Source organism: Thunnus thynnus, chromosome 10, assembly GCF_963924715.1.
Source record: "Thunnus thynnus chromosome 10, fThuThy2.1, whole genome shotgun sequence".
Taxonomy (NCBI): Eukaryota; Metazoa; Chordata; class Actinopteri; order Scombriformes; family Scombridae; genus Thunnus; species Thunnus thynnus.
The window spans coordinates 27861908-27874237 of record NC_089526.1 but is presented as its reverse complement, the minus strand read 5'-3'; the positions used below and the strand labels follow the sequence as shown (position 1 = coordinate 27874237).

The 12330-nt window shown below is 39.6% G+C and overlaps 1 protein-coding gene across 1 annotated transcript in view; it reads left to right on the top strand.

The window, feature by feature from the left end:
• Positions 1-12330, top strand: part of LOC137191889 (neuroendocrine convertase 1-like) — a 182237-nt gene that overhangs the window by 478 nt on the left and 169429 nt on the right. The window contains exon 2 of the mRNA XM_067602344.1: positions 369-544. Within this exon, the coding sequence (XP_067458445.1) occupies positions 369-544 (176 nt within the window). The remainder of the gene's footprint in view (positions 1-368; positions 545-12330) is intronic.

The following is a 12330-nucleotide window of genomic DNA, read 5'->3' as shown; positions in this document are numbered from 1 at the left end:
TGAAATCATTAATCTACTGAAAATTAATCGTTTCAGTTATTTTTCAAGAAAAAACGCCCAACAGTTGCTGCTTCCAGCTTGTCACTTGTGAGGATTTGATGCTTTTCCTTGTCATATATATATATATATAAAATATAATATCTTTGGTTGGTGGACTCTCGGTCGGATAAAACAAGCAAATTGAACATGTTGTGTTGGAAATTATATTGGAGTTTTCTCTTTTTTTCTGACATTTTATAGACAAAACAGTTGACTCATGAGGAATACAATCACCAGACTAATCGATATCGAAAATAATTCTTAGTTGCCGCCCTACTGACATGTTTTTCTCCACTATGTGATCAGTCTAAATATTTGTCCTCTGAAAGGCTCCATGTTCAGTGCAGTCGTGCTGGTGGTTGGCTGCCTGCTGCAGGGGACTCTAGCGACCACAGAGGGGCATCGTGGGACCAACCGCCATGTCTTCTACGCAGTGGAGATGGACGGAGGCATCAAAGCTGCCAGAGCTCTGGCCGAGCAGCACGGACTGGAGTTCATACAACGGGTGAGTGCATGTTTAAAACCCCTGTTATTACCTCTACCTATGGGCCTGCCATTTACATTTTCTAAATCCGGTTACTGAGGACTTTTTTTTTTTTTTTTTTCTTTCGAGAGCTGCCAAAGTGCTGACTTCTATTTCCTCTTTGAGGGGGTATCTGACTTTCATCAAATTACAGCAGTGTTTCTGAATTTTTCATATCTGATCAAAGAGCAACACATAGACCGTCCACAAACAGTGACACGCACACGTTAAAAGAAAAAAAAGGCTCATGCATGCATTCAAAAAGCCACAGACACGCACATATACACAGAAGTGAACACATTTGTCTGGTCAACCTCAGTTTCTGCCTGTGAAACTCCTATATGTAGAGTTGATGGTTGGGTCTTCACCTGTTTGCTTGAGTTTTAATCTGTCATGCTGAAATCTTTCCATTTGTCAGAGGACCAGAGGTGATTTATCCACATCAATACTTTAAAGGTTACTTTGGTTGTTGAGTCTGAAAGTGTGTCAGCGCCCTCAAAAAATGTTCTTGGCTGCACTAAAAAATAAAGGCTCCAAGCGGGTCTTGGTGAGGTGGAGTTCTTTTTTTTTCTTTTTTTTTTTGTAAGAATGAGATCAAAGAGGAGGTTCGAGGGGTATGTGAGATTTTGAAATGAACTTTTTCTGATTCTCTTTTATGAAAGATTCACATTCAGAAAGATTTAAAAGGTAAGAACCCTTATGAATTGACATCCATCCTTGTTGTGCTCTGTTAGATTAAGGATTTAAAAATGATTCTTTTATTTAACAATGTCTTTTTAAAATGTAAAGACTTGACTCACCAACACAGATTCTTCAGATAACTATTTAATTAAAAACATAGCACAAGCCATGATGATTATTGTTGTACCAGGCATATGGCTACAGAATTTGGATTGGTTAACTACATTAGATACATTAGATTGACAACTAGAAGTGTCTGACCTTCAATCCACTGAGGAGCATCCAGTCAAAAGAAATGAACCAAGTGAAGCAGATTTCTATTGTTTTAGTGTTGAGTGTTAGAATATTGTTTTTTTCCTCTACTGAAACTGTTATATCACACTTCCAGCCTCCAACAGAGACAAGTTGTTGTCCCCATATCAGGCTTTATTCATTTAAAGTATATTACACTTAATTCTTAGGCAGCAGATTCTCTCATTGATTTTGCTCACAGCAGACCGTCAAAAAAAACGTGATTTGAAGTTATTGATAAGTGATACTGGAGGTGTGTGTGTGTGTGTGTGTTTTGACATTATTGATAAGAGTTAGTGGTGTTAGTGTGTGCCGGCCTGGTGTGAGGCTGTGTGCAGCGTTGGCTCTGGGGAACGGGGGACACACGCTCATTTCAACCTTGGCCCTGCTGCTGCTGCTTCTGCTGCTGCTGCCTGGATCATGAATAAAACATCTCTTTGACCTTTTATTAGGAGTGTATTGGACAGTCCACCCCTGTCTCTGTCTTCCTCCCTCTCTCTCTCTCTCTCTCTCTCTCTCTCATTGTCCCTCATGTATGCACACAAACACCTCTGCCTCTTCCCGCATTGTCTTGTGCTCTTTTATACACCACTGAAAGTCCCTTCATGCAGCGAGCACTTGTAATGACCATTCACGTTACCAAAGCCAGATACATTCTCCCACATATATGAAGCACACTATGTTTATGCATGTACACAGCACTATGAAACACGCTATATTCATGCATATACACAGTACCACGTAACACATATAGTGCTTGCAATGTTAGTTTGCGTTGTGGATTTGCATTTGAGAAGAGATCAACCATCCTGTAACATGTTAGAAATGCTGTGGTGGGATTTGTAGCCGTCCATTGTCATGGATGTGCAGTACGTGTGTTTGTGTGTTAATATGGTGCCCAGCAACGCCATATCCTGAGAAGAGCCTCAGACAACCCCCACTTTCCCCAGCGCCCCCCCTCACCCCCCCCCAGGTCCAATCTGCTGACTGGCTCCTTTTACCTGTCTGTCGCCAGAGGCTGATGCTAAATGTCACTGACACTAAATCGCCTTTTGTTAAGTCAAACCTATTTTAATTGTGTCACCTGTGATTTGCGCCTCGCATGCGGCAAATATCGTGTATCAAGAAGAAGCCGGCGCTTCACAATTTGCTGTGATATTTTCTTTCTTTCTTTATTTTTTTTTTTTTCTGAAAACACTGAAGTGGAATGAAAAGTCTGACAAGCCCAACGCCAGCTCGGGAGGATTGTGATGTCTGCTGGCATTCCAGTGGTAATGCTGCATGAGTGGAATGGGAATCAAATGTCTCCATGCTGGCACTCAACATATTGTTGGTCTCTTTGATTTAGTGTACAGCATCCAGGAAAATGTCATCGCGTCTCTGCATTGTGCAGGCTTGACATATCCATTTTGCAACTGTAAAATACAAAGAAAAACAAAGCAAAATACCCGAAGTGATGTCTTTATGCCACATGGACAGATTTACAGTGATGCATTGCAATTGCTTTTTGCAGGTGCGTCTTTGGGCTGCAGACGCACCGAAGCCTTTCATGTCAGTCTTTATGATTTTTTAATGTGCGAGAGAGATCGAGTAGATTCCTCCACATTTATCCTTCCCTTGTCTTACACTGTGCTCATTTAGATATGTTTAAAGATGGCTCATAGTTTGTCAACATTCCTTTAAAATGAGAGCGCGTATCAGCTCGTTCACAATAAGATGAGTCGAAGGGAAATGAAGCATGTCCCAATCTGAATAAAGAAAATACTGTAAGTAAACACAACAAATGCAGTGCAGTTCACCCAGTAAGCCCTTGCTTGTAATTATTACGGCTATGTGGCAGTGCTGACATGGATTCAAAGATTACTGTCATACAATGGCGAGTTTCATCTCCAACCAAGGCTGTGGTGGTTTAATGCAATCATTATGAGGCAGGGAGAAACAGATGCTCTGACTAGGCAAGTAATGGCAGCCATTACAGGTGCAGGGTTTCACAGACAATGGCGAAGAAAAAACAACCTGAACGCGATCTAAAATAGATGATTTTCCGTTTCACTTTATGCCGGCACAGAACAACAGCACAGCGACTTGATATTACACGCTGGTAATAAAAAAAAAAAAAAAAAAGAAAAAGTCTCAGCTTGCAGGCTTACTTACAATACAGCCGACCTAGTTTTAAGTCACATCACATAATACTGCATTGTTTACAGGTATTATTTCTTGCTTATTTAAGATTTTGCAAATCCGATTAGAGCCAGATTAGGTCTATGTGTTGCATTGTCTTTATTTTAGCTTAGATCACTGCTTCTAGAATTAAGTGTCTGCATATATACGTGTGTGTGCGTGTGTGTGTGTGTGTGTGTGTGTGTGTGTGCGCAGGGGTTTTTGTCTTGAACTCTGACATCAGGAAGTCCCTGGTCTCCAACCAATGGTGAAAGGCCTCCCAGATTCCCCTTCTCTCCAGTGAGGTGGAATACTGCCGGCAGATTACCATATTATTACCATATCATTAGCATAACATTACTGCGGCACAGCTTGGCTCGCTGTCTGCGGACGTGCTATCAGCTCATCGAGAGATTCAATCCCCAGTCCGCTCCATGCTAAACCCTGCTACCCTCCCCTTCCCCTTCCCCTTCCCCTCCCCTCCCTCCGTACACTCGAGGTGTGTTTTCCATCCGAGTAAAGCAGATGTAATTGAGGTAGAGCACTGGATTTACCAGCTAAATGAAATCACACAAACGCTTCACGATCAGCCAGGGCCGCTGTCGTACACATTCAGAGAGCTCCCTCTTTGAAACCTCGTACCGCTGCACCCGATTCAGAATTTCTAATATCCTCTCAGAAATAGCCTCAGTCAGATGCTAAGCTATGTCAAGCCTTACTCTGGCTGGATCACTCCAGGCTGTTATGTTATGACCGTGTGTGTATATGTGTGTGTGTGTGTGTGTGTGTGTGTGTGTCTGGCAAAGGAAAAAGGCCGACATGCCACCATCTTCTCCCTCGCCCCTTCCTCTCCCTCTTCTGTAGCAGGGCACCCAGGGGCGCAGAAAGGGACACCAATCCTCTAATGGTTGGAAGCGAGGGCCCATTCCATTAGTCAGGGGGCCCAGAGTTCACCGCTGCTCCTCAGCACGAAGAGGGCGGAGGGAACGAAATGGAGGCAGGTGTTGGCCGGGGGCAACGCAGAGGGCAACACTGCACCAGCTGCATGCTGGGAAATGCAGCCCCCCCAATCTCCTTCTCTGCTTATTTCTATTTCCTCATGCAAGTATAGATGCACACACCTTGTGCATATAGTATGCACAGCACACACACACACACGTGCATGGGATGCACACACACCCACACACTTGCACTGACTTCCTATCACCCGCTTTTGTCCCCAATTTCATTCATTCCAGTAAGCTTTTCTCCATTTTCCTTATCTCTTTCTTTCTCTCTCTCAGCCTCACATGCTCATTCACTCACTCATTCACTCACGCCTATCTCCATCTCTTTCATTTTCGCTCTCTCTCTTTGCTTACCGTCCTCCGGCACCCCCACACACCCCCACCCACTCCCCTCACTCCAGCCCCGCTCATACCTCACTCTCATTTGTAAATGGAGGAATGTAGAGAGAGAGGACTTGACTGTGGAGAAGATGTGGTTTCCCTCCCAGGTGGGGAACTCTGGCGGGAGATGAAGGTAAAGAAGAAGGAGAAGGAGGAGGAAGAAGGGGCTGGGGAGGAGGAGGAGGAGGATGAGAGCAGAAAGTGTGCTACCACTCCCTCTCTTTCTCTTCCTCTGTCTCTCTCTCTGGGCTGAGATGATGTATGGCTGCAAAGGCCACATGTTGGCCGTGTGATGGATTAAAGCACTTTGTAGGAAAATTACTGAGAGCGCCTCAGCACACCCGAGTCTAGCCCTTAATAAAACTCTCTTCAATATTGAAATGGAGAGAGAGGGGGGGGGAGAGAGAGAGATAGAGAGAGAGAGAGAGAGAGAGAGAGAGAGATAAAGAAAGATGGTGGACAAAGGCAGAGAGTGGAAGAAGAAGCACACAAACACGCTCCTACACAATGCTCTTATGGGTGATATGGAGGTACTGAGAAATAATGTCAAATTGCATGTTGTCTAGCTTGCTGTTGGATTTTCCTACAATGTTTTGTTTGGAATGGGTTTATAAAACACGCTTAGAGAGAAATAATTGAAAGTAAACCAGATTTTATGAAGTGGTTGTTTATTATAAGATGTGTGGATGAACTTTTATGCCATGTTTGTCCTCTACACCACTTGTAGTGATTTCCATTTCTTACGTGAAATGAAGAGCTGAGCACGTTTTTGAAGAAAACACAGAATCTACTACAAACCTGGTAGTGGACTTCAGCGCATGTCAGTCTTCATTTCCAAACGGCAGATGATGAGAAGAATATTTTCAACCAAAAGAAGCATTATGTTCTTAATTTTCACAGTTAAATTGATAGTTAAAAGAGATTTTCTGCAGAGAGTGGGTTTTATTTTGGGTGCTGGTTCAAAAATAAGATAATTGTAGCAACTCTGAAGCAACTTACAGTAGAATATAATTACTTTGTAGGTCGGTGTTGACTGTAGTAAGCCTGTTTATGTAATACTCTATCTAATAATATAATTATTATATAATATGATTATTCCCAAGTCCACATCTATTGATGATGGAAAGAGCACTTTATACGCACCTCAATACATTTTCAATTAATGGTACTGTAATTACATTGACTAAATACAGTTATTACATTTCTATTTCTTGTCATAGTATTTTTTTTTGTAATATTAATTAAAAATATGTTACACCCTTTAATGAGACTATCCTCAGTGTCCATACTGTAGGAACTTTATCAAGAAGCAGTTCTAATGTGGCATATCGATGGGTTTCACTCAAAGGATACATCTGGTGATATTTGATATTATTCTTATTGTCAATGACCAAAACTTGCATTGAACATATCCATCTAACAAGTGTTGTCTGTATATCTAAATATAGCTTACTCCTTTGTGTCATAGAGCTCCACAACACATGTATGAGCCACACCGTTGCACCGGGTGACGTGTTCCTTCATTATAATGAACACAGGCACTGTACTTGACTTTGAGTCAGTCCCCTATACCCGGTCCTGCTGCTATAAATACTCACTAGAGCACCAGATCTGCAGCTGACGAGACTCTCCACCAAAAACACCAGTTTAATCCTGTTTAGGTAACATTTGCTAAAAACTACAGGAGGGAGGAAGGAGCGAGTTTATACGACGCATACAAAACACCAATACACACAAGAATAAAAACACAGCAGTGGAGTGAAAGTCTAGCCACCAGAACTACTACAGAGTGGAGGTAGTGCAAATGCAAGGTGATTAACGGTGCAAGAATGATAATTACTGTAAATAATATAAAATACTTGGATATACTTAAATTGGAGATAAAGGAAGCTGTAAAACTGTTTAGCCTTGAAAGAAGTGAAAGTATATATTTGTGATCCTTTTTTAAAGATTTAGATCTTAAGCAGGAATGACTGGGTAGGGAAGCCGGAAAGTACTGAGTGCCAGACAACACATTGTTGATTTTTGTCTTTTAGTACTGTTTAAATATGTCCCAATACTATTCTTAGATTAATGCATATATTAAGTCTCCTATAATCTAAATTCTGTTAGACTTTTCCACCTTGATTAGAATGAAATTTAAATGGGAAACTCATACTGTAACACACAATTGATCACAAAAAGTAAGGCTAACACAAGAGTTTGTATAAAATCTGTACGATGGTCTGACCGGTCATGTTTCTTGCCCTGTTCGGCTTTTCTTCACCGATGTTTTCACTTTCACAGATAATAGTAATTAACTTTGTGTATAAAAGAATGAAGTTATAATGAACTTTAATCCTACCTTAATTTTCTCACTAAATAATAGCTTGTGACAACAATTTTTCACTTCAAGATGGACTGTAGAAGTGACTGCTGAACCCCTCATGCCCCCTCCCATCTCCTGCATTTCCTGTCAATACTATAACCAACAAGGCTTAACTGCTCACCCCATTTAGCCCTTAGCATCCTCTTCCATCACCCGGCCCTCCTCCTGTCTCTCCTCTCTGCTTCCCCGTAGTTTGGGCTGTGGAGGCCGCAGCCCCTGTAGGGCTGTTAGTGTACACACCAGCTGCTGTTTTCTCCATGGGGTGTGCTGCCTCACGTGGCTCTCACACACTGCTTCAATGACTCTTGATGTCTGTGTTTGTTTTTGTTTATCCTTCATGCTTTTCCCTTCCATCCCTCCCTCTATTTCTGTTTCTCTCTCCTCTTTCTGTTTGTGTGTTGGAGGCAGTCTGCAGCAGCGGAACATTCAGCTCCTGTGGATGCTTCAGCACTGAGATGACTTAAAAGTCCAACTCTGCTTAACTGCCATCACAAGCTGTAGTACAAACCAGGGCTGAGTGTAATATTTGTTTTTGAAGACCACTATGGAGATACAGTGTATATGTTTTTTGACTGAGGTTGGTGATAGCTTGTAGTGTTTATGGCAATATGTAGCATTTGTAGCTATGGTATAATTGAATTTGAAAATGGGATATTGCAATAATTACACTAAGGAGATCAGACCACTTATTTACTATGAGTGGTAGCTTAACACATTCACCATAATGCTGCTGCTTCCTAGCACAAAGAGACGGTAGCTACCAGCCCAAGAGTTTTAAAATCTGTTCCAATTCTACCAAAGGTAACTCAAATATCAAGATTTTCAATTAAGGTCAGTGCTTTAAAAATAGATCAATTAAAAACACAACATTGACATATTATCATCTAATTGTTTTAGTGAACTCACTAGCAAACAGTTGCTTGTAGATCAAGCAGACACAGAGCAACATAAGAATTCATTTGAAGTCATGTTTCAGGCCACCAGACAATTAACCATCCACCAGTATCGACTAACTTTTAGCTTCGGTCTCCGTCATCTCTTGTGGGCAATATTTGGCTCTTTAGCAGCTAAATGCTTCACTATGCTGCTCACCAGCTAGTTTGCCAACTTTGTACTGGAAGCAGTTGTCTGATGCAAATGGAAATTAGTTTGCATCGAGTAGTGTGCGAACCAAAACAGTGAATTTGCAGGCCCAAAAACCAAAACAATGCGCTAAAAGATGAATAAAACTACCTTATTACTCCCCAATCAACACAGTCTGTGACAACACAGTTTTAAAAGTAGCTCAAAAATGCAGCTAATGTTTTTGATATTTTTTTCACCTTTTTTTTTTTTTTGTCAAAATAGCACATTTTGGAAGAAATCAAACACAAGCATGCAAAAACAACCACAACAAAATAACAACAACAAAAAAAACACAACACTGTTACACTTTGGTTGACACTCAATAATTTTCTCTGCCAAAGAGGAATATTGTTTCAAATGATTTTTCAATTGGTGTTTAATTCAATTTATTTACACACGAGATCAATATAATTATATAATGGCACTTTACATAGTAGTTCCAGATGGAGTGTAGACTCCTTAATGCTACAAGCAGAGATCAAGAGTTCTCTAAGAGCTGCAAATTATGACGTATGATAACGGTTGAGTGGGGGAAGAAACTTGTAATGAAATTCTTTAAAACTTACAATGAGAGGCTATTTTGAGGCTATGTGTTTAACAATGTTAAAAATTATCAAAAATTATTGTCGGCCTCAATCCCGGTTTTCTTCAGAAACATATCAGATTGCAGTTAACCGGCACACAGCACTTGCTTATAAAACTAAGGAGACTCAGCAGCCACATGGTTCTCCGTTCTCTATGTTAACCCATTGTTGCTAACTTTGGACCCCCTTCATTTTCCAACAGTTGGGGAAACAACAGACATGACTTTTCTTGGTGTTGACAAGCTGCAGCATTTATTAACTAACACACTGTACTGTACATTTACTGCCAGATTGACAACTTAAAGTTAACCTTTTCCTCTGTTCCGCTCGTATTCACCATCACTTTCCCACCGCTGGCTCTCTCACGTAACCTTTCATACTACATGCACATAATACGCACTGCCCTATTCCTTAAAAAAAAGGAGCTACACTACCAAGAGTTTCCCATGCAATGCCATAGAGGTTAACTCAGGTTTCGGAACAGCACTGCGCAGAGGCTCCCAAACGGTATTGATTTCCAAATGAATGGATATTTACGTCATTATTGGCATTGAAAAAAATATTTTTTTTGGCCTGGCAGGGGCTGGCACAAGGCCTGTACTATTACAGGGGAAACACTGTCTTCATTAGTGTATAATCGCCTGAAAATAAGAATCATCGTGTTCTCGTTACCTTAGAATGAGCCTTTTATATCTACATAGGGAGCAGTTCCTCCTCCACAGAGCTCACCATGTTGCACCGCCATGTTTCTACGGTAGCCCAGAATGAACAAACCAAACACTAGAGGGCTTTTTGCTTTTTTGCAAGTTTCGCGACCACCGTAGGTTCTCCTACATGCTTGGGAGGGGGAGCCGAGGTGTATTCATTTGGTTCCAATCTGCAACCTCACCACTAGATGCCACTAAATCCTACACACTAGTCCTTTATCTTTGTCATTATATGGAAGAAATGATTTGTTTCTTGAAGAAAAAGTCCTAAGCACAGCAGTGCTAGACGCAGGCAACTGTTCAGGTAGAGATGAGCATTTCTGCGTTCAGCTCAGATATCCAACAATTCTCATGAAAGAAGCTTCAAATCAAGTCATGTTTTTAAGCTTTTTTTTTTAGCAAATATAAAAGAGTTTAACAGACAAAAGGACACAAAAACATAAAAAATAAACAACATATTGAAAAAAACAAGGCATTAAGGAACAAAGGATAGAACAAGTGGATCATAATACCTGCAGCTGTTGTTGTGCTTGTAGTGCCTTCAATCTGTTTCTTCTTTCAAGTGAGTTGTTTTGAATTTTGATGCTTGGGCCTTTCAATCATATGCTGTACAGTAATCTGATTCGACACTTGAAGAGGGAGTACAGGTATTTCTATAGGAATCAATGAAAAACTGGTCAAAAATCAAAACAAAACACATGAGGACATGTTTGAATGTTAATACAACAGACTTTTTATCCGAAAACAGAGGAAATACTGATTGAGCTACTTGAGGACATGAGGACAAATGTGTAATAACACTGTTGTGATCCTAAACCCAGAGAAACAATTGATGCATATAACAAAATATCACTTCACATAATTCTAAAGAGTAGGAAATTATAATCTTACTAGAAAGGCAAAGTAATATAGCAAACTGAGTTTTTATCAATAAGTTGTTATGATGAACTTTCACAGTCAAATAAAAATCATCACATCAAGCACATAAAGTTTCATAACATGAAAACATTTTGTCATTTTTTCCAAAGCAAGACTTGAAATAGTTTCATTGTGTTTCAATGGAAAATAAAAATCAGTTATTTTAATATCGTTAATGTTCTTTTACTAAATGTTGAAGAGAAACCAGCAGCTGTTTGACAGAGTTGTTCTGACTGTGTAAGTAGAACGCAGTTCAAGGTCCAGGTTTTATTTCAGGAAAAGCTGTAAGAAGGAATTCCCATGTACTGTATTTATCAGTACATACAGTAGGATACTAACACAGGAAAATTCTTTATTTCCTGTCTAGACTATATGTCATGGTAATCGCTGTTTAGGCATCAACTGAAGTAGTAAGTGCACAAGGTTAAAGTGCTTTAGTGCTACTTATGTCTAAGGCAACATTGTAGCCAGCAAAACATATGTTACAGTGTACCACAGCGACTGTAGCTACTCGTTCCTGAGGCTGTGCATTAGGTACACTAGATGCTCAACCAAAAAAAAAACCCACAATGGAGTAATTAAAATTCTATAATGTAATTGATTAACCTGTTGTTGTTATTATTATTTTTATTATTATCATCATTATTATTTTTATCCCTGACTTCCAACTCACATAATTACAAATGACTTTTGGTCGGTGTCCAAAATACTCAACTCTAATATTTATTCCTGATGGGAGCTTCTGATCAATTGTTCTCTCAGTGGTAATAACCAGGTCTGCTGCTGCTCCAAGGAGAAAGTCCTGTACATTTTGTTTTTGGTTTCCCAAACTACGTATAATGAGACTGCGTTTTAGTGAAACCTTAGTTAATGCAGAAACATGGATTGACACATCACCCAGTTGGACCCCATAATTATCAATAATATATATACAATATATATTTTTACTTTATTAACAAACAAACTAATAACATAAGTACACTAAATATTAAGTTAGAAGAAGAATGTATTACTGCATGAATGTCTCAATATCAATTTAATGAAGAAAACCTTACATATGCCCAGAGGGAGAAGATGATGATTTTATTTTTTTAATTTTTGTTTAATTTATGACATAAAAAGTGTCTATGCATTAATGTTTGCTGAAAATATTGTGTTTTTCCCATATCCTAGAGAGGCTGTGTTTACATCTTTTCAATTAAAAAAAATCACCAAAATGTTATTTGTCAAGGAGTTGCCCAAACTTTTGCATACAACTGTAAGTACAACAATCATCCATCTATTTTCTCAATTGTCTTAAAGATACTAATTTAGCTGCGAGTCTAAAGATTCGCAAAATTAGGACTCAAATGCAACTATATTGTTGAAGATTAAAGTAAAATGACTACTTGAATATACATGTAGAGTTAAGTTTTTTTATAGGTTTATTAATAGTTTTTAATACAATCTTTTTGCAATTACATTTTTAACATGACCATTTTTAACATGACCAAATTCACAACCTCGGGGCTGTTATATTGACGTACACTGTATTTATCATAATTTA